This window comes from Eublepharis macularius, chromosome 5, assembly GCF_028583425.1.
Source record: "Eublepharis macularius isolate TG4126 chromosome 5, MPM_Emac_v1.0, whole genome shotgun sequence".
Lineage (NCBI taxonomy): Eukaryota > Metazoa > Chordata > Lepidosauria > Squamata > Eublepharidae > Eublepharis > Eublepharis macularius.
Window position 1 is genome coordinate 131,540,009 of NC_072794.1, and position 22,916 is coordinate 131,562,924.

General features: G+C 40.6%; 1 protein-coding gene across 2 annotated transcripts in view; it reads left to right on the forward strand.

Moving 5' to 3' along the window:
* LOC129330867 (rho GTPase-activating protein 39-like) overlaps positions 1-21,891 on the forward strand; it is an 88,769-nt gene extending 66,878 nt beyond the window's left edge. Inside the window, exons 3-10 of one of the 2 annotated variants that reach the window (XM_054981106.1) lie at positions 5,212-6,526; positions 9,093-9,645; positions 11,649-11,738; positions 14,104-14,177; positions 15,303-15,502; positions 17,396-17,487; positions 18,264-18,433; positions 18,790-21,891. In XM_054981106.1, coding sequence (XP_054837081.1) covers positions 5,212-6,526; positions 9,093-9,645; positions 11,649-11,738; positions 14,104-14,177; positions 15,303-15,502; positions 17,396-17,487; positions 18,264-18,433; positions 18,790-18,984 — 2,689 coding nt within the window. In that variant the 3' untranslated portion in view covers positions 18,985-21,891. The remainder of the gene's footprint in view (positions 1-5,211; positions 6,527-9,092; positions 9,646-11,648; positions 11,739-14,103; positions 14,178-15,302; positions 15,503-17,395; positions 17,488-18,263; positions 18,434-18,789) is intronic. The other variant, XM_054981107.1, reaches the window with a different exon arrangement.
* The last annotated feature ends 1,025 nt before the right edge of the window (positions 21,892-22,916 follow it).

The window sequence follows — 22,916 nt, forward strand, 5'->3', positions numbered from 1 at the left end:
TCCCCAATTAATGCCAATTACCAATGCAGTTCCCGATGTGAAATATTTCTGAAGACAATCTCTTATGTAGTACTGCATATAGGAAATGTCCTGAAATGTTCCAAATGTGAAATGGGGTAGAATAACTTTAATTTGGTATTTTCCAATCATTTTTTTTCAGCAGCTATACTTTTGAATAGAATCTGCTTAAAATCATAATAGCTTGTTTTGGAAACAAAGCCTCTTACATCTCTATAAGCCTTTCCTGAGTAGGCTAGAGTAGGTGCCAGTTTCCATTAAGGATATTTGTTGCCTCTCCTGCACACACTGACATCCCAACATGCACAGGATGCAGCACTGTGTACTTCCCTTCTAGTGAAATAAAGAATGTTTCCTCTTGTGAAGACAAGCTAAAATTCTGCTTGGGAGTAATGAAAGGAACTCTTCAGTTTTGTGGTCACTACTAGTTTTTGCAAAGAAGAAAACTGAAGATAAGAGTCTCTGGCTTTCTTGGTTTTTTCCTCTCTCCATTACCATTCTCTCCATGGAAATTCAGCATGAGAACATTTTTTCTCATCATCGAAATGTAGGTACTTCAATAAAAACTCTTAAGAGGCTCTGTAACCAATGATCCCTGAGCCACTGTGCTTCCTGGCATAGCTATTGTGTGAGTGCTCTCTGACTTTCTGCTTTCTGATGATCTGTATTGTTCTATTAATATGGTTTAGTTCAGAGGTTCCTAAGGTTGACAGGTCCCCTGGAGACCAACCTGGGGGGACCGGGGCCTGGGGTGGGGGTTTACCTCTCATGAGCACGCTCCAGAGCACTTCTTTGTTGCGCTGGGAATTACATCATTTCTGGCATGATAAGGAAGAGCTCCAGAGCATGCTCCCATGCACTCTGGAGCTCCTGGGCCCATTCCCATGCTCCCCCCTGCCAGTCAGGTGAGTGGTAGGGGGGGTGAAGAGGCTGGGAGTAGGGCATCCCCTGCTCCCACCAGGGGACTGGTAACCCTAGGGGTCCAATGAAGTGTTTTTCACCTTTCCTGCGGCACATCAAGTGTTTCTCAGAAAGTGGATGGGGCCAGGTGGGGCTCCTGCCCAGCTGGGCTTCTGATTGGCAATTGGAGATCTGATTAGCTGTGCAGGTTAAAATAACACTGTTTTGGTTGCAATTGCCACTACAACATCAGTTTAATTCTCTCACTCATCTTTCCTAGTGTATTTTTAAAAATCACTACTGTTATCTCCTGCGCTTGGGCTTCTTCTGTGTGTTTGTGGCTCCGCCTCACATGGTGGTCATTTTGAGGGTGCACCCACCTCCCTGAATCAGAATTCCAAGGGTGCCTACAGGCTCAAAAAGGTTTGGGACCCTTGCTTTAGTTACTCTGTGATAACTGTTATTACAGAGAGTTTGGCTCATGAGTACAACTACAAATACAAAAAAGCCATAATTAGCTGACAGGAAGGATCCTTAGAGAGCTGTTGATAGCAAAGCAACAAATATTACAAGCATGAAAACCTGCATATTTTTCATCCATAGAACAGTGGACAATTGATTTCACTGCTTTAGCAAATTTTAGAAGATCTGTTATTGTAGACTATTCAAAAGATATTTAGTTGATATATACTGCAGTATTTGCATAAGAACTGTGACAGTCATAACAGATAACTCAAAGAATTGATCGACATTGTGAATTGTACTTATAACAATTTTTTCCTCATTTGCTGATGCCCTCTGTACTTTTTTCTTTTAGTTTAGTATTCCTACACGATTCACTTGTTTGTAAAATTTTATTAGGTTTTTATTATTTTACCAGGCTGGCTTGCTTATGCTGATACAGCATGCTGATCAGTTTAGAATTTATTCTGTTGTGTTTTGAACTTATTGTCATGATAATCTTGCTGTATTTTTCAAAATAATTTGTTTTTTAAAAGTGAAGAATATGAGGACATTCCTCATACTCAAACCTTTCAGTAGATTCTGAATCTACTTGAACAGTAAGTGTTCAGTGGATGTAGCTGCCAATTCCCTGCTACTTGCCTAGCCAGAAGCTCTTCTTTCCCCACCATCAGCGGACATAGGACAGTGCTGTGTTTCCCTGAAATGTGTGTTTTTCTCTCTGTCTTCTGGTCTTGTCATCCCAAGAGACAGCATGTGAGAGAATGAAGCGAGCCTAGCACTGCTGTGTTCCCCCCTCTGGGTCTCTTCTCTTGCTGTTTGCTGTTTGTCAAGAAGTGTGACGATATGAACTGAGGGCCACTGGGGACTGGGAGCTTTGCTGCCCCATGTAGCAGACTCCTGAGAGGGAGCCAGTTCCAGGGGCTGTAAGAAGAGCTAAGCCTCAAAGAGACTTCACCCATGAACACAGCCTGATGCTTTCCTGGGGCAGGAAACAGCTATAAAGCCTAAAGGCTGTGACTTTTTGTCTGATCAACAGTTTTCACTGCTGTCCCCTGTGTTTTGTTGTTCACGCTGCTTTCCTGATTACCGACGCTTGCTTCTCTCATGATTTTAACTCGTGGTTTACCATTTGGTACAGTCTTGGCTTTTCTGGCACTCTGACCTGTGGACTTTCTCATGACTTTGACTTCAGGTGTACAATTTGGCAAGGTCTCAGCTTCTGATTTTCTGGCATCTGATCTCTGAACTTCCCTTGGCTCCTGACTTGCTCCTGCTTCTAACCTTCAACTGTTGGGCCATCACTTAACCATCCTGGCCCCTAGTTCCCAATGCCAGACTCTGCTTAGCTGCTGCCCGTGATCTCTCCTGTACTCTTTTGGTATAAGACAAAACTAGTAAATGCATACCTTTCATAACACTGCACTGCACATCCAGAGCACATCCATACTCTGGATGTGGTGAGGAGAGTAAGTGTAGATTGCCATGGTATTTTGTCCTAGAAGAGTGGCAAAGTGCATAGCTGTAGCATCTCATGATTTTTGGAGCCCGGTAGTAGCTAGCAGGGCCAATATAAAGTTACGTATGGGTCTGTGGCAGGTGAAATTTGATGTTAAAGACAACCATTTTGTACCATTCTAAATATTGATCACAATCCAAAATATCCTGTGATAGGACAGCAGCTCCTCCAGCAGTTTTGTTTCCTCTTCATTATTGTCTCTGAAAATTGATCAGTTTTATAATAACATCACAAGTTTTTCTTTCTGTTCTTTTCATACACTGTATCTATGGTCTATTAACTGGCCAGCCCCACAGAATTCCAGCACCTATTTCATGACTGGTTAAGATGGTAAAAATGAGGTATGATGTTATTTGAATGGTGGGTATACAGTTTAAAGCTGTTTTTTCTTTCATTTTATTGGATCCTTCCCCCCACCCCCTACCCTGGCACCTTTTTCAAGTCCTTTAAATTTTGGCCCATTATATCCCTAGAAGCAACACATGCTATTTTAGGACTCTATAAACCAGCCTGGGTACATCCATGTATTTCATCAAAATAGTCATATTCAGAGCCCTTTTTCATGAAACATTGATTTTTTTCCCTCAAATTCCTCTCCATTCTGGCAGTCCTTTTTAACCTCCCAAAAGATCATTCCTGGGGTTAAAATAGCTGCATGGAGGAATATCCATGGGGGTCAGTGTGTCGTAGGAAGCAGAGGGAAGGGAGCAAAATTATTCTTTCTGTGTCTTCTGCAAGTGCAGCTCTGCTGACAGAAGAAAGGAGGTGGTGATTTCAGCCCTTCCTCCTTCCACAGTGTCACAACTCAACCCACGTGACTGCTCCTCCATGTGGTTCCTGGAACCAAAAGTATGACCTCTTGAGGTTACAGGAAGGAAAAGAACTGTGGAAAAAAATTGAGCGGTCCCATGCACATGTCATTGGATAAAGGCAGCTTCATGTGTTCATGTAACTATTGATAGTGACAAGAACCACCATTTCCTGCTCTTTGTACAAAGTGTGGGAGGAGCCATCTCTGCCATCATCGGCTCTACCATAGCAATACATTAGTAATAGGCAGGTGATGAGGTCCTTTATACAGCATCTTTCAATGAATCACGTCCCGTCCCCCCCGCCCCCATCAGCAGATCTTGAGCTGGCCCTGAAGATATGTTTTCCTGGCTGAAAATACAGAAAGGTATATGACACATTCATGTTATCAGGCTCAAACATGTTTTATAGCTTTGGGGATAATCTCTGTAGTTGGCCACAGGTTGACTGCCCCCCCCCCCCATGACTTCAGCTGCCGCTAACACACTGCTTTAGAAAATGTACAGCATTTGGCATAGGAAAATAACTTCTGTTTCCCTCTCACCATATGTCACTGGTTTTGACAAATAATTATAATGTTGCAAGTAATCTCCCTTTTTTCCATTTTGTTGGATATGAGAGATTCATTCCTATCTGTAATCTTGTTTTCTCCTGAGCCTCGCTTTTGCAGAGCTGGGGCACCCACCTTTGCTGTTAATTACCAGGAGATGTCAGAAGAAAAAGAAACAGTTGCTATGATTTAGTGAAACATGTAGTGCACAGGGAAACACGTAAGTGTCAGACTCTTGGATTCCTTGTTGGTTGTTGGGGGAACATACGGCAGAGGAAAAAGGGCCAGAAAATTAAGCTCACCAGTCAAGTGTTTTGTTCTTTGCAGAATGGTATCAAAATACTCATTTTGTTCTTTTTCATTATCAGCAGAAATCTGCATATGGTCAAATTCTGGTCTTATTTTTTTCATTTACAAGTGAAAAGTTGGTTTAGAATTGTGGAAATTCTAAATCATTGTCTAGTGCTCTAGTGTTAAACTGGGAGGGCTTGTCAGAGGAAGAGGGGTCAGAAGCCCTGGGATCAGTGTTTTCCTCTTGTGGGTACAACTGATTATTTTCCAGTTACAAAGTGTAATAGATCTGACAAACAGTGAGGTTGCTTGCATGATCTTATTAAACCAAGATCAAATACTCCCTTTGGCAATAGATTCTCTAAACCTCTGAATCTTGGAGGTTCGCCTGAGTTATTCATTCATTCATTCATTCATTCATTCAACTCATTCACTCAACTGCCTCTCCACTACATCTGGTGCTCGAGATGGTTTACGTAAAAGTTGTAGCTGCATTTTATATTTGAGTCAGCAGTGCATTTGCATCTGATCAGGTGAGTTCTGACTCATGAAAGCTTCCACTGGAATTTGTTCTGTTAAACTTAAGGTGCCACTGAACTCCAGTTTTAGTAGAATACAGTTTTGCTTTGCTTTCCTAAACATGGTGTTATTTTTTCTACAGGGATACCCCTACCCGGTGGCAGCCTTTACCAGGCACTAAAGCAGCTATGCTTGTCAAAGTCAACAGTTTGAGACAAGTAAATTCTTCCTCAAGCAATTCACTTCAGATGCAAGGCAGTGCAGAAGCCAGCAGCCAGAAATCTCTACTTCCAAAACCAGTTCTTTATGCCCAGCCACAATCTACAGCCCCAAACCCATCTGCTCAAAAACCAGCAGCTCCAATAGAAACAAAGCAGTCGATGCAAATTAAGAAGACTGAGAATGGAGGGTTTTGCTTAGTGTTAACTAATGGGCTCCCTTATCAGGCTCCTGCAGGGAATCAGACTCGAGCATCACAGCCTGCATCTCCTAAATATGCTACTCCAGCACCAATATATGATGAGCCATCCATTGACTCACCAATTTATGATGAGCCCCCAGTAGATATGGACACTGGCAGTGTAAATGTCAATGGGACAACTCTTCAAATAACTCCAAGCAATAGCTTAAATAAGAAGCCCCAACCGATTAAATTACTACAGCATCCAAGTATGCAGCAGCACCAAGCTGGAAAAAAACATGTGAGAAATCCTTCTGCAACAGAATATAGCCCAGTTGGAAGAGAATATATTAAACACATGGTCAACATAGACCCATCTTCCAAAAGTCCTCACTCTACAGGAGCGATAGTTGATGGCACTGCTAAACCGCAGCTAGGACAGCTGAGTTCCAGGGACAGCTTCAAGCACTCTTGGAAAATCTTGGAAGCTAACGTTCTCAAAAATATGGAGGCCCACCATAGTCGGCAGAGCAGTCTTCAGGCTCAGGAATACCCTACAGTTGTAAGTCAGCAAGATTCTGGGTACTCAACGGGGCCTTCTCCAAGCCTGAGAAAGAGAAAAGGAAGACGGCAAGCTCCAGGGCAAGGAAGGCCTGGCTCTGTCGGCAGCAGCAGTGAACTGAGCGCTCTGAACGACAAGCTGATTGCAGAGATGCGTGCTGTAGTGAACAGATCTGCCGCCTGCAGAGGGAGCAAAAGTAGCCTGGATGCAGAAATTCTGGAAAATGCTAATTTTCCAGAGGGAAATAAAATTAAGTTTCAGTCAGACCGCTTGAAAAAATGCAGTAGCAGGAGCTCAAGAGACGATGTGACCTCTAGTAACAGATCGCTATATAGACCCAGAATGAACAGTAGGGGGAGCCTTTCAAATGATCCGGGAATACAGCAAGAAACCATGAGGCAGAAGAGAACCTATGAAAAAATAGATTCTTTAGAAAAGAATATGGCTGGTCAAACAAATCTTTCTTCATTGGACACAGCACAAATATCATCCCAGGTATTTACCAATAATCATTAATATATCTAATTTTTAACATGGCCAAAATCTGTGGATATTTCAATCTAGGGACTAGATCCATGAACATACAAGACTGATCCTTCTACAAACCTGAAAAACTAACCAGGTTTGAAGAAAAATCTGAAATCTTTTAAAAAAAACACACACAGTGTGGAGTTAAAATCTCCTTAAATGATAAAAGGGCACATGTAGCTTTAAGAAATTGATGCTTTTAGTGTCCTTTGCTAGACAAACACAACCCTATTACCAGCCTTCCAGCTTTTGTTTCTGACCGTAAAAGGCAAGGGGGAGGAGCCCTTTGCAGGGTTATTTTGGCCTTTGAGGGCCAAACTCATCAGAGCCAGGCCCTGTAGCAGCCATTGGGCAACTTGCTAACACCCAGCTTGCATGAATCACTCAGGCCCAGCTGCTTGCTACTGTTAAACAGTAGCTAGCCACCACACGAAAGCCAATGTTATGTAGTGGTTAGAGCTTCAGACCAAGATCTGGGAGACCTAGACTCGAATCCCCATTATACCATTGAAGCTCACTGGGTGGGGTATAAATGAAGTAAATAAATAATTAATATAGCTGAAGATGGGGCAGATAGAAGTTAGGTTGTTTGGTGAGTGGAAAGGAGATAAGAAAACAAGGAAAGGTGAGCATATAGGGGCTTCCAGGAGGAGGAAAAGAGGAAATGATGTGAGGAGGGGATTAATGGGGGAAGACGGTGCCCCCTGCAAGTTCCTGTCAGTTCTCACTGAGCAACTGGATCTGGCCCCGTGGACAGCACCGCTGACGCAAACGAGCCCAGCGCAGCCTAGTGGCTGGAACCATGTAAAGTTTTCCCAGGGAGGGAAAGCTGAAGACAGGGAGCCAGATAATGGTACACTGGCAGGTGGGTGGGAAGGAGAGAAGGAAACAAGAGGAGAGACTATAGGGGTTTCAGGGAAAGGGGGAGAGGAAAATGAGACACCCACCCCCACAAATCCATGAGGGTCCTCTGCTTGTCAACTTCAACTCTATAACATGCATTCTTCAGATTTGCTTCAGTCTGACATGTAAACAATTCAGACATGCTCTTAAAAGTAGGGAACCTTTTGCCTTTTACAGAAAGAAGAGGGAGTCTTGCCCAGCTTGGATTTGTGCAGGAAGTTAATATTTATATATAAATCTAGGGTTCATATTTAAGAATTTATCAGTCTTTTTAGCAATGGGGTGGGTGGAGGGAGAATGTATAGAGAAAAGAGTTTAGGTACTTTACATACCATATCCTAGAATGTTGAACATAGTCAAGGAAAAGGCATTTAATGTGTTATAAACTAGTTTCTAGTTTTAGTGCCCATAAAGAGATCAGTGTTTAGCCTCAGGTTAGACGAGGGTATATGCTTCAGAATAACAGACCAGATAATTTTATTAACATTATTTAATTACTTGTGAGTTATGCAAATTGTATTGTGCCTTATGAGCTGGAATTTGTAGGAAAGTACTAGCACAGGCAAGTTGGGAAGTGACAGGAAGGGGGAGAGGGGCGGAAGCACCATTAGAGAGAATCAAGAAAGCTTTTTTCTTCCAAATTGTTTCACTCAAGATGTCTCTTCTGTTGCAAGATCTGCTGTTTGGAAAGGTTCCTTGTCGATTTTATTATCTCTCTCCCCCCCTACCTCTGAACTCAGTTTGAACTCTCTAAACCAGATAGCTAGGATAACTAATATTAACAAATATTGTTAGTTTTCATATTTGTTTTTATAATAATACTATTACTCTTTAAAATACCAAAGGAAGCTCTCCATCTTTAAAATTATTTAAAACTTTAAAAAAATACACCTACAATATTTTAGATCACAGTGGAAATTGGAAGAAAGGTTTATAGCTAAAGGACATACTAAAAAGACAAACTGTAGATTTAATAAGAAAAAATGTCTCACAGTTTTTAATTATAATTTTAACATGAACTAACAATACTGAACAATGATATTTCTGTAGAGTTCCTCATGCTCCATTCTTCTAGCCCAATGCACTGAGACAACAACTAGTAGGGTCCAGCAAAAGAATCATTTCAACAGCACAAAAGAACAGCTCTTCACCTTGTGGCAATACCAGGACCAAAGTCCTGGTGCTGTTGTCCATCTGTCCCCAGCTGTTGCTTTATGGCAAAGCTATACCACATGGAACCATTGCACCATGTAGAAAGCAAGGTAAAGGAAATAAAATGATGGCTAATAGGTTTATGTAGATTTCATACTGCTTTGTCAGTACAGAGACAGATATGTAAAGAAAGCACTATTAAGGGGAAACTATAACGCAAGTCCCATTAGAGAAGAGCATGGAGGATGGATTTGGGTTGAGCTCCAGTGAAAGTAGAACAAGAAGGAATGAGGACAGGACTGGATTGGTTTTAGATAAACAAAAAGGAGTGAATATCCCATGTGGTCAGTATAGATGTTGGTACTAGTAAAAAGGCTTTTCCTCTGCGGATGGGAGGGCATCATTAGTCAACCTTCTGTGCTTAGGGGGAAATGGGCAGTTGAGGCCCTTTTTTTCACAATTTCTTCTTCTATTTCAGACTGGAGCAATAGAGTCAGATTCCCAGCAAGAGAATAATGACCAGTCTGGCACTAACATGGGGTATCAGTTTCCTTTCCACACCATACGGAAGCCCATTTCTCAAATCAACATGGCAGACTGGGCTTCCAAAAACTTGAATATGCACACTCAGGGCATCTTTCGCCGAAGGCTTTCTATCGCCAACATGCTTTCCTGGAATGGTGGATCCATCAAAAAACCGATGCTCATCACCAGCAACCACACCATCAAAAAGGAAGCTTGTGAAATATTTAAACTAGTACAAGTCTACATGGGCGACCGGCAAGCCAGGATGGACAGGGACCATGTGGCCTTGATCACTGTCACCAAGTGCTGGAGCACTCAAGGCTTACGGGATGAGCTGTACATACAGCTCATCAGGCAGACAACGGACAATATGTGTTATCGAAGTCTGGCGTGGGGCTGGGAACTCATGGCCATCAGCCTGGCCTTTTTTTCGCCATCTCCCAAATTCCAGTCTTATCTGGAAGGTTACATCTATCGTCATCTCAGCCAGGTTAATGATGAAAATAGTAAGTGCCTCCCTTCTAGGATTTTCTTGTCCAATGTACCTAAAATGTATTACGCTACAATAGCAAATACCGATTAGCAGAGATCTTGTTTAGCAGGGGGATCTTCTGCTTTCATTCCCTGGTCTGGGCAAAATAAATTTAATAATTTCTTCCTTCCAACATGACTGCTAAGTGCTAACAATGAAAATTCAATGTTTATTTATTATTACTGTAAAATACAATGCTCCGCAAGTGAACAGTAGTATTAATAGGCCATAGTTAGGTTAATAATCGTATTATTCTGAGTGGCTTACAAAAAAAAAAAAGCTAAAACCAAATCACAACAATACACTAAAAAGCAAAAACAACTTATAAATACGTAATGAGAATCACAGTTTAAACAGCCAACCAAACCAGCTAACATTGAAAACTAGCAAACTTTTTTAAAAACCCTCAACCCTCAACCCTAACATTGAAAACCAGCAAACTTTTTTAAAAACCCTCAAGTGCCGTCAAAAGTCTTCCTAAAAAGCACTATTTTGGAATATTTTCTGAAAGCTAAAAGAATGAGGGCTTGTCTGACAAAATCAGGCAGACTGTTACACAGTGATGGGGTAGCCACTGAAAAAGTCTAAGGCCAGGTAGTGTCAGACCAAACCAGCCTGAATGGAGGAGACAACTGAAAGACCCTGCTGTGCTGAACAAAGGGGCCGAACAGGTGCATATGGGGTTGTGAGAGACATAAATAAAGGTCAAAACTAGCAATATGAATTGCATCTATACACAAATTAGTAACTGAAGCAACACTTTTTGCACAGGTGTTGCTCCTGTCCAAAGTTAGGCTGACACATTATGGACCAGTTCAAATTTCTGAATTAACTTCTATGAGAATAAAAATATCCAGCAAAATTGGAACAAGCGGATATTTCTGTCTTATAATAAGTTGAAATAGACTGTGAGATGCACAAAGAAACAGGTGCTTTCTTAGAAACCAAGTCATCTGCTTTTCTTTGACAAAGCAAACCTATGAGTCCATTATGATCAGCTAAAGAGAAAAATCAGCAAAGTGTTAATGGGTTGGGCATAATGGCAGATTTTCAGTTTCAGTGAGTCAAAATGTTTAGCCTCAAATTCTTTAATACAGCAAGTACCAATGTGCCCTAAGTCCTTTTAGAAACTGGAGAGAAACTTTTACAAGAACTCTAAGGGTATAATTTTATGCATATTTACACAGATAGGACACAGGTGCTCAATAAAATTTAACAAATAAATGGGTCTGTGTAGGATCCATAGAATCAAGTAGGTGGGAACTTAATAGAGTGCTGCCAACTTGTGTGTCACTTTTAAAACAAAGCATACAAACTTACCCAAGAAAAATTACTGAATTTGTTTTCATCTTGCTTTATTTCTATTAATATAAACTTGAGGGCAGAATAAATTCTGCTGTAAAATTCCAAGAAATTCTTCACATAACAAGTAAACTGCTTGGGAAAATGTGAAGAGAGTTTTCAGTATGTTTCCTTCCAGGTAGCCGGGCCCTCTGAAGTTTCTTGAAGGGAAATTATTAACTAAGGAGGCTTCAGGTGATTTGGAGAGCAGGTTTTCCTTCTCCTCTTATATCCCTAGCATCTGATCTTATAAAACAAATAGAAGGCATATTCCTACTGCTACTGACAGGTTTCAGAGGCTAATGAATGGTGTGTGTCCCAATAGATATTTAGGGAAATTAATTATATGAAAAATAATGTTAAAGTATTGGAACGTTCTAATTACATCCATTGGTCAGCTGTTCTGAATTGTTTTCTTCTTGTTCTTCAAGCCCCATTTTACTGATCGTGATGTTTTGCTGACAAAATGCTTTTGCTTTATGTCATGAAAACATAAAAAGCTGATTTAGTGATGGGTGAATTCAGTAAACACCAGCCCCTGTCTACCATGGCTCACTGTGTAAAGGTGGAAGAGGGCAGTGAACATTTGGGGGGGAAATTTGCCATCACTCTATCAACAGTGCTTTTGATTTTCAGTTACCCAGCGCATTAAGGAGCTTCTGGATCTGAAAAACAAAAAGAACTCAAAATCCAGGAAAAAGAGGAAGCAAAACACAGAGGATGAAGGTAAAAAAAAACATTTTGGGGTTATGAGTGGGGCTAAGAAGGAAGAGACACAGCTATGGGTCTGTGTTTTCCACCATTCGTTTCAAGTATGGTTGTATGTGATTTATTATTAGAAGAATCAGATTCAAGTTTTGCTCAAACATCAGCAGTTAAGGATTGAACAGAAATATAAAATAGTTGTTGGTAAGTTTTGAACACAATATTGGGTGGAACATTTCTTAATAACTTATAATCAGTCCTAATAAATTTATTTGGAAGTCCCCTTGATTTCAACAGGACATCCTTAGAAATAAATATGCATAGAATTTGCAACCTTATTTGTGTAGCACACACTGCATCCCTACATCCAGATGAAACCATTTATTGACTGTAAATACTGGAGACATTCAGCAGAAAAATATTAATTTGGCTATATTTCTCCTCTGTATTTATGGCAGCTGGGCTTCTTTTTTTCTTTCCCTTGTAGCTGAAGAGTTTTGAAGCAAGTCTGTGATAGCTGATTTTTTAAAAAATAGCCTTGGGAGGGTTATGCTGACAGTATTGTTCTTTGAGCTCTTCATTTTATTTAAAACTAGCCAGGATTCCACTCAGATACTTTTCTGATTCACAAAGCCAGTGGAAATGTTACATGTTGCCATGGTCCAGAGGCTCTTCGTCAAGGGAATGTTTTTCTACCTAAGTATGCCTGGGCCCTGAACACAGCAGTATTGCAGCATGCCCCACTGGTAAATTTAATTTCTCTCCCTATTTCTGCCAACCTACTTCTTTTTAGGAAAGATTTCTTATTCGCCATGCCTGACAGGAGAGATAGGCCTATGGAAACGCAAGGCCATGGCAAGTTCCCTTACAACTGGAGCAGCCTGACAGTGTAGTCCTAAACAGTCACATCCTTCTAAGCTCATTGACTTCAGTGGATTTAAAAGGGTGTGGCTTCACTTAGGATTACACTGTAGTTCTTTTAGAATTTTATGGGTGCTTCTTGAACACCATTCGTCACCTAGGAAAGTAATTGGTTGCAGCTATTTGCCATGTGGGTTAAGCATGTACTAGGAAAGCTCCTAAATATATATGATACTACAACTAGCTGATATCCTATTAGCTATTTTTTTTAAAAAAGCTACACCAGAGTAATTGTATACATTTTCCTGAGAGAGATTATGAATCAGGCCTTTCTGCTACTTTCAGAATATTCTCAGACTTTATCTTCAGGGCTCGGGTCCAACTCTGGACCCGTCAGGAAACAAACCAGCTTCAGTAAGAGCCCAACACAGATAATGCATATGCAATGGAAGTTTTTCTGTTCTTCACCACTGCATTGATTTCAGTGAACTCTTATGCTTTAGAGAAGTGAATTTAGTTACTGAAGGAGTAGGTTCAGGCCTGCTGCACAGGAGGATTCTTGTATGCAGTTGCAAATATCCAGAGGTGATGGGATAAACAGAGGAAGTTGTTTAATTTAGGATCAATAATCCAAAGAAATTAGAGGGTCACTCATTACCAACTAATATTAACTGTGAAGTATTGTGAGCTTCACATGTGTATGGACAAAAAGGAAGTTTGCCCATAAATAATATACTAGAAGGCATAATTGTACATATAAACGTTTATATGAAAGTCTTGTGGTCATTTTAGACTTCTTCAGTGCTTTCTCCCATAGACATCAATATGTAGCAGCTCATTCTGAGAGCTTTCCTGGATAACAAAAATGAATTTTTAAAAAATTAACTGGAAACCAGAGCTAGCAGTGCATCATGTCAACACAGAATGTAGGAGAGAAATACCTAGTCACCACTTTGCTTTTGTTTTAAACTGAGGGGTGAGCCCCATTTTTAGAGAGGAAAAGTCTAAAGGCTAAAATTCTCATTTTTAATGAGAAAAATGTTCACAACTGAAGAACACTGCTATGGAGAAAAGATATTCACTTGAATCGTTCTCAGTGCAAAAGGCTACACAAGTCCTGCACTTGCATGGTACCCTGAGAAACACTCAGTTGCTTTAAAATTTATTTAAAATTTTAAATCTTTTTAACAAGTAAAATTAAAGTCACAGGATGGCATGGACATCAGAGAAATTAGCATGGTTCTTCTCAACAGGGCAGCTGCATTTCTTACAACACACTGAATTACAATAGATGCAATTATGTGGAAGGAAAACTACTTTTAGCACTAGGAAAGTGAAACAAGCCTACAGACAGAAGTGCTGTCTTGTAGAAAGATCTTTAATTAACAGTAAAGTAAATAGATTTATAACATTCATTTTATCATTTGCTGAGAGGGATAAGCTTGAGAGATCTCATTTAGGCAAGATCTTAGGACCATTTTCTTCAATGCCACTCTGCCCAAATGTATTTATTTCTCTCCATTAGGTCTGCCTATCAGCACTTACGCCAGGTACTGTTACCGGAAGCTGCAAAAGGTTGCAGTTACTGGAGGCAAAAAGGTGAGACAACTGCCATGTTTTAATCTAGTAGTTTAAAGTGTTTTTCTCCTGAGGGTGCCTTGCTGGTATTACCTTTATTGTGACATGGTAAGAATCCCAGGCTGGAAAAGTGAAGGCATTAATTCAGAAATACACAATTTGGTATAACTGGAAACAAAACTTCTGAAGTGTTCAGCTTTAGGATTTATCCTTTTAAGCTCATATCTCAGAAAGATTCAAGGGGGAAGAGAACTTAAAATGAAAATCACCTTTTAAGAATATTTATATAGCAAATGTGTGGGAATGGGTCATGTCTTGGCTTCAAGCTCTATGGTTTAGCTGGCACACAGCATGTGTATCTGTTAAAATCATAACATGTGGAGCAGCCCTGAATATTGGCTAAACAGAACTGAAAATTATAACTATCCTGTGGAGCAAAATCTTTACTAACAGCATGTTACTTTACTAACAGCATTCTGTTGATGTATTTAAACCTCTATCACTTCACAGTTTCTAATTTTCTTTGTACATCTATAACTAGAAAGGCCATATCTGTTTTGTTGAAAAGAGAAACCTGTGAGATGCATGCTTTGATGTGTGCTTTAGAGAGAAATGGTTCTCTGCCTCAGTATAATCAGTTTAGAATTATAATAATTGATTCCTCAGTCCCTCTTCCTTAAAAAGTCAATGCCCAATATACATTTTTAAGAACAATGCACCTCACTGCCTGCTTGGAATCTCTGCTGGTAATATATTTCTGGAGGTGAAACCCAAAGAGGTCTGCACTAGGACCCGGTACCCCATGAATGGCCAGCTAACACACTTTCTGATTCCATCATGTAGTACACACAGAGTTTTATTTTGACTTGAATTCTGGCTAATAACCAGCAGCAAGGATAAAAGTCAAGGAAATACTTCTAGAACTATGGCCCCAAATTGGGATTCGGGTATTTTTGGTAGAAAATAACTCCTTTATTATCACCCATTCCTTCCCAACATTCTTCTCTGGGAAGCTTCCATCTTTCTTCCTTGTTTATCCCCCTGAAGAACATATGGAAAATGCTTTCTTTTTGCAGAGACTCAAAACATTCCCTATGATTGTTGGCTTATCCTGGTCTTATTGCGGGGGTGTTATTTTGTTTATAGGGCCTTCGGAAACCTACAATTGAAGAGATAACTCATGCCAAGAATGCTATTGTGACCCCTTCACTGTTTGGCAGTTCTCTGGAGGAAATCATGTTGCGGCAGCAGGACATGTATCCAGATAACAAGCTACCTTGGGTACAAACACAGCTGTCTCAGCAAGTTCTGGAACTAGGGGGTGAAAAGACTGAGGGAATATTCAGGTGAGCTTGGCTAACTGGAGCTACTTAAATCAATCATGATTGGCTCCGTCAACATTTTGTAGCTAACGTACAGTTCGACACACATAAGGTTCCTGCTGTAAGCAAAAATTAAATTACATCCTCTTATTCCTCATTTGTAGAAGCAGTTTCAGCAGAGGAGGCAGCATTTACACCACAGCAAAAGGCTTATGAAGCCTGTTTGTGACGCAATAAGTTGCCTTATGGCAGTGTTTATGAACTTGCTCCAGGGCAGATTGATACTGCAGAAATAACCTCAAGAGTGTGCCTGTTGCGTCCAGCAATATAGAGATTACTATCTGACGTTTCAGAATCTGTGGCCTGTGGGTGTAGCCTAATGAGCTATTGCTCCTGCATGAGTGAAATAGCCGCTATCCGCCCCCCTTTGGCCACTTCAAGATAAGCCAGTTGCATCCTTCAACTACATTTCTGTGCCCAGCAACATTATTTTGGCTTAAGGCAAATTCTCCCATCTAGATGGAATGTTTTAAAGCCAGAATAGACATTAGTTCTTTTGCACACAATAACATAATTAGGACTTCCTCCGTTTATATTTATGTGAAGTACACATTGCTTGTGAAAACAGTTTCCTCCCCAGCATAGTGTTTCTTCTAAACCTTTACTCAACATAGCATTGACAATTCTTTTAGAATAAATTTAAAGCATGTATTAGTAGTGAAGCTGTCACAGGTTTCATCTGTAAGATTTAAAACCATTTCATAAAAGATATTCCAAAGCAAAAGGTAATGCAAAGAAAAGTAGTGGTTGGTCAACAAACGAGCCATAAGAATAAGCACTGTGACGAAGAGCTCTCTCCACTTTCTCGTCTCATTGCTTTCTTGTTTTCTATCCTATATTAATTGCCAACCCATCAGGCATGGCCAGCTGGAAGCTAAAAGCCCAGACTAGATAAGTGCATATTCTAGACAGACAAGGAGATTGCAGTATATTCAGCCGTGTTGCTTGGCCGTATTCTACAGTTTCCTCTCGTTTTCCCCATTACCGCACCATGTCACTGAAAGCCATTTAACCATTGTTGGATCAAGCCTGCTGGGATGGGGAAGGGAAACAGCAGGAAACATCCTTCTATCTCATGTGTTTCCTACAGCTATCCTTGCTCTTTTTTTCTCCCTCAAAAGGATAGCTATAACACCAACGTGGGTTTTTAGCCCCGGCCATGAAGCTATGAAAATAATAACAACATTTGGTTTATATACCACCCTTCAGGGAAACTTAACGTCACACTCAGAGCGGTTCACAAAGTGTGCTGTTATTATCCTCACGACAATCACCCTGTGAGGTGGGTGGTGCTGAGAGTGCTCTGAGAGAGATGTGACGTGACCCAAGGTCACCCAGCTGGCTTCAAGTGGAGGAGTGGGGAATCAAACCTGGTTCTCCTGATTAGAGTCCTGCCACTATTAACCACTACACCAGACTGGCTCTCAGGACAAGGAATGGTAATAAGTTGGAATTTTTTAAAAATAATTATTTTGGTTTCAAATCTGCATGAACCTGAAGTACATATAGCAAGGAGATATATTTGGAAAAAATAAAAATATAAATGTTTCATAGAAGATACAACCACTATAAAAATGTACAGAGTCCATGGCAAGGCTGTAAAACTTTAAATACTTTATCCCGCTTTCTTGCACTGTTGTAGGAGGTGAATTTCTTTGAGGTGGTGCATTAGATATGGTTTGCTGTTACCTCACAATTTCTACTGTATAAGTATGGGCAAGGGTGTTCTTATCAAATATGTCTGTCTCTGCCTGTCAGAGGTGTTTAAGCTAATATCTGTAGTCTCTTTCATACTTCTGCCTTTTGTACCTGGGACTATGTATTCTATAAAATTCTTCCTTTGGGTTCTGCTTTCAGAATTCCTGGTGACATTGATGAAGTCAATGCATTAAAACTACAGGTGGATCAGTGGAAAATTCCTGATGATCTTAGTGATCCCAATATACCAGGTATGGATAAACTGCATAGCTGAGTTCAGAACAGCACAAATTCAGAGAAACAGATTTTTTACAAGAGAGATCTGTTGGATTAGTATTTATATGTTTTGTGGTTTTCTGTCTCTGTTCATACTTCAGTATCAGGCTCAGAAGCAGGAAAACTGTGATATAAGTATTTTAATAAATACATAAGAATAATTTCAACTGTAAGCTTGAGCCCTGTGATTACCAGTGCAGAATTGAGTGATTCTGTCTTTCATCCATGGGTGAAAGAATCTTAATTTTCTTACCAGTACTATCTGTCTTAAAGGAGAAGATGGGAGGTATCACTGGCTAATTTCTTCCTGGTTCTCTGTACTGGCCCATGGGTTGGATCCAGACTAAACTTTCTATCAATGGAACAGAAATTTCCCACCTCTCTCCTCCCACTGCAGCCCACTATTCTCCACAAAATGCTGCTCCGGAGGAATAGGAGACCCTGAGGAACAACATGAGGGAAGACTGCAGTGGAAATCTGTGGAAACTGTCAGTTTACTTTGTATCCAACCCCATACCATCTTACTTTCACTCCTGCTTTCATCTAAGAAATAACAGAGTAAATTATCCAGTGTTACATCAGGAGGAGGTATCCTGCCCTAATACAAGAACAGTCCGCCATGAAGAAGTAACAATCACATATGAGAGATTCCATCCTCTCAAACCAGAATCTAGACTATCCAACACACAAAGATTATCTAGTATACCTTTGCTGTTGAAAGTGACTTTCCTGTTAATGCCTATCTTTGCAGCTTCTCTGCTGAAGCTATGGTACCGGGAGCTAGAAGAGCCCGTCATCCCACAGCAGTACTACAAAGAGTGCATTAGCAATTATGAGAACCCTGATGCTGCTGTGGCAGTGGTAGAACTCCTGCCAGAGCTTAACAGATTGGTCTTATGTTACCTCATCCACTTCTTACAGGTATGTACAAAGACAAAGCCTGTCTCCATTGTTAGATTTCTTGGCATGGTGCAGAAGGGAGAACCCATATAGTAGCACTACTCAGGCATCGGTAATTCTACCCCCTTGTGGTGCTGCTCTGTATGTCAAAGACTCTAAAATTTCAATCTGAATTTCTTCTAGCATGCATCTGAGTTGATCTTTGAAGGCAACTCCATTTTCTCCTATTTGAAATCCTTTTTAAAAGTCTGCAGCCTGCCACTTCCAGTAAATGCATAGTATTGGGGAGGGGGGAGGGGGCCTTCAGGGCTCTGCCCAGACTTCACATTGTCTTCCATATTCTGCCTTTATTTGAGCTGTTCCTCCTCATTTCACAGATTTTTTCTCAGCCAACCAATGTGGGCAAGACCAAGATGGATGTCAACAATTTGGCCATGGTGATGGCCCCTAACTGCCTGCGATGCCAATCTGACGACCCCAGAGTCATCTTCGAAAACACCCGCAAAGAGATGTCTTTCTTGCGTATGTTAATAGTGCACTTGGACACCAACTTTATCAAAGGCATGGTGTGAAGGGTTGGCTTCAATCAAGAAAGTATGAAGGGAGCAAGGGACTCTTGCTGATACTACTTTCTGTGAGCCTTGGATCTTCCACCCTGCAGTCTCCAGGCTCCTGTGATTGTTTCTGTTGCTGTAACAGACATTACTTAACTGCAGCAGCAGTGCTGATGACTTCAGAGAAGCCCCACAGCAATGCAAGTGAATGATTATACCAGAAAGGGCAGGGAAGCATCAGCAAGCCAATTCACAGACCGTATTCCTAAGGACTTTCAAAAGATATCCTGGAAAGTTGGGGTGCTAAGGTAGACAAGCTCTGAATAAACAAAGTACCAGTGCTGAGCTGTGTTGTGCTGCACTGGGAATCCACTGCACGTTAGAAGTAGAATCATTTATTGGGATCCTCAGAACTAACTGCTCTCAGGTTCTAGGATTTCGTTTCCACCCACCAGAAGATTGCTTGCTATTTTAGTTATGATTCCGTCTCAGAAGGAATAGCAGGTTACTGTAGCACCTATCCTGCCTTAGAGCAAGCCTGCAGAGCCAGTTTTGACATGGATGGCTGCATCCTTCCCACCTGCCCTTCCCACTTTTAAGGACACATCTCTTACCAAAGGCTCTATTTTGCAGCTCAGGGCCAGCTGTGGTTTGCAAAACACATTTGCTCTCCTCATGCTGGAGTACTTTTACTGCTCAGTTCAGATTAAAAGGACCAAGTGGGCAGCTCAATGGGAGGCCAGAGTCAACATCAATATTATACAATGGGTCATGGGCTGAAGTTTCAGAGAAAGCAAACGCTTTGGAAAATAAAGAGCCTATCCCTTCCCTTTCCTGACATATTCTGTTTAAATCTTTTTACTCCAGTGTGCTACTTGGTTATTTGGGCCAGAGATCTTTGTGTCCCTTTTGAGTTACAGCTAAATAACAACCATGTAAATAGTTAAAACTCCCAGAGTTGAACTTTTCCAACATGGTAAACAGCAGTCTTTACTTCTGCATCCTTTCTTGTTGTTCCAGTAAAGGTTAAAATCAGGTATCAAGTTACTGCTGGGAGTAAGCATGAGTAGTCTGAAGACTCTAGTTGACCTCAAGATTGCCTTTTGTTTTCTGTTTGTCATTCAGGCTTATTCAGAGTCTGAAAGATATGGGTCATAGTCCCCTGATATGAGGAAAGGATGCTGACCAACATGCACTGTGTGACTCTGGACTCCACTGTACCTTTCTTTTTTTCAAAAGTTGTGCTTTTCCCAAGGTTGTACTCCTTTGACCATTTTGCCCCATTGGCTTCAGTCTATGGGATCTGTGCTGACTAATGGGACTACTGCCTCATTTCTGTTGCTCCTTTCTGAAACAGAAACCTTCCACATTTGTCTTCTGTGTCACTTTTGCAAGTAGGCGTCAGCTTTCTTAGCAAGGCCCTAGATAGATCTCTTAGAAGATGGAGTCAGAATTTGTTTATTCTTACGGTCCGTGGTAAGGCATTTTCTGTCTCAGTGTCGATGTGATGAATCTTCAAATGAGTGCTATTGAAACAGTGGTTGATGTGATCTTATAGGTAGGAGGAATGTGTGTTTCCTTTTGTCCTCCATACACTGTGAAACTTACTAGGATACTATACCATCTCATTATATGGAATAAAATTTGCTACTGTTTCCCTGTCTGAGCCAGTTCTATAAAGTCAGATTTTTCAACTCTGTGTATATGGTAATGCCAAAGCGCCCATTACTTTTTACCCTTATAGTGTGCCTTTGCCCAAAATGTCTTTTGAGATTTTGCTTCTTTTCCATTTGACTATCAAGACACCTGCACTTGATCATCAGGAAATGCTGATTCCTAATATCCAAGCAAGTCCATTCTCCAATGCTCAAAGTGCAGGTTAAGTAGAGAGATGCATTTCCCCAATAGTTGGGAGTGGGGGCGGGGGAGGTGACATGACTTATTGCATATATATCTTGCCTGTACCATTTCACTGGTTGCCACTTGTGGGGTCTAAGAAAATGTCACCATGATGTTATGTCCCAAAGTTTTTCCAGCTACATATTACCAGATTGACATGAATAGTGTCCAGACATCTCTGCATAAACTAGTTTGGACCTGAGCTGAGCCCATATGATTAGGGCATTCACTGTGACATTACGGTGCTCTGTGCTCTTTCTTAGAGACAGCTGCGCTTTATCAAGTAGATTACCATGAGTACTCCGAGGAGCTGGGTGCTATCCAGCAGGGCTCCTGCGCCAGAATTCAGCCAGTGCCCTTTAGAAAAAATTTGAAATGGGACCTTTCTCTTTATGCCAGACACTTAGGGAGGCAGTCTTATACACACTTATTTGGGAGTTGAGTCATCCATATAAACCTAGTGGGACTTGCTTCCAAGTAAACATGCTTAGGATCAAATGTTAAAATACCAGCTGAGAAAGTATCCTTGGACTTGCTAGAACCGGAGTGCCTTAGTCCTGCTTCTGTTACAGAGCTAACTGAGTAATTTTTACCTATTTCAGTCAGGCCATATATGCATCCAGTAGGCTGTGGACATGAAAATTAGCTCTGTCTGTGGCTAAGCAGTGGGCTTACCTATATGTTGCACATTTTTTCTTTTTATAATGAGAAATGCAGAGCAATATTCAACAAGCCATACAACCCATGCTCAGAAAATAAAGTCCTTTTGAACCCATTTCAGGATGTCTTTTGGGTGTATACATTTCCCAGATTCAAACTTTATGGCCAACTGTATGATGGGTAATGATTATTAGGTACAGCACAAGCATAAACAAATGGTTTTATATGAACGCTCTCCCCGCCCTTGGGACTGTAAAATAGGCTAAAAACTACACTGGATATTGTTTTCTTTTGCCAACATGTTTGTAAATGTGAATCAGCAAAATACCGTGTCCCTTATTGTTATTAAAGAATAATTAAGCATAATGTGGTTTAATCATTGTCTTCAGCATCCTTTTGTAATCTGGTTTATCAACAGGTAGTTTTAGACTAACCATGCTGGCAAAGGCCAGCGTATGAATAGCTCAAAAATGATTTTACACTATCTTTGGGCTGATTGGAAGTTGCTTTTTTCACCTCTCCATACCGGAATAATAGTCTGGATCCACGTGTGTTACGGCAAATGACACATTTTAGTGTTTCATCACAAACTGCAAATTGTAGTTCAGACCTTTTTAGGGTTCTTTGAACACATGAAACTGAGTTATACTGAGTCAGACCCTTGGTCTAACACAGTCAGTATTGTTTACTCTGACTCATATTACCAACTATCTCATCTTTTCAACTGAGTCTTCTGCATGCAGACCTAACGCTATAACACTGAGCTATGGCCCCTCAATTGCAGTTTGTGCTTATATCATAGTGGTCACCTAACTGCTTTACAAACAGAGTAAAAACAATCTGTTCATACATACCACAGGGCTGTATGAACATTGATCCTTGCCCTTCACGTCTTAGGAGCTATACGTATAGTGCAAGTAATTGCCAAATCTCCATCAATCCAAAAGATGTGGCATTGAGGTCAAAATGGCAGAGGAAACAGGGAACGGCAAAACCAGGAATCCTTTTCACTGGCACTTAACCACCCAATACTGCTTGTAGGTTTTTTTGTTTGTATTCTAATGCTACCGACACTCTTAACTGAAACAACTTTAAAAATCAGATCATTGGAAATAGCCAATAAAATTCCAATTTTTAAAAGGGGAATGGATGCCAATTTGGGCATTTGGTTAAATAAGTGGAAAGAGTTATTAAAGACAGAATTGTTAAGTAAATTGAAGAACAAGCCTTACTAAAGAAGATTCATCATATCTTCTGGCAAGATAAGTCCTGCATTATATCAGCCTTTTGGAATTTTTTGAGAATAGTATGAGCATATAAGGGTGATCATTATCACTAAGACTTTCAAAAACCTTTTGTCAGAGCTCTTCACCATATTCTTATGCATAAAT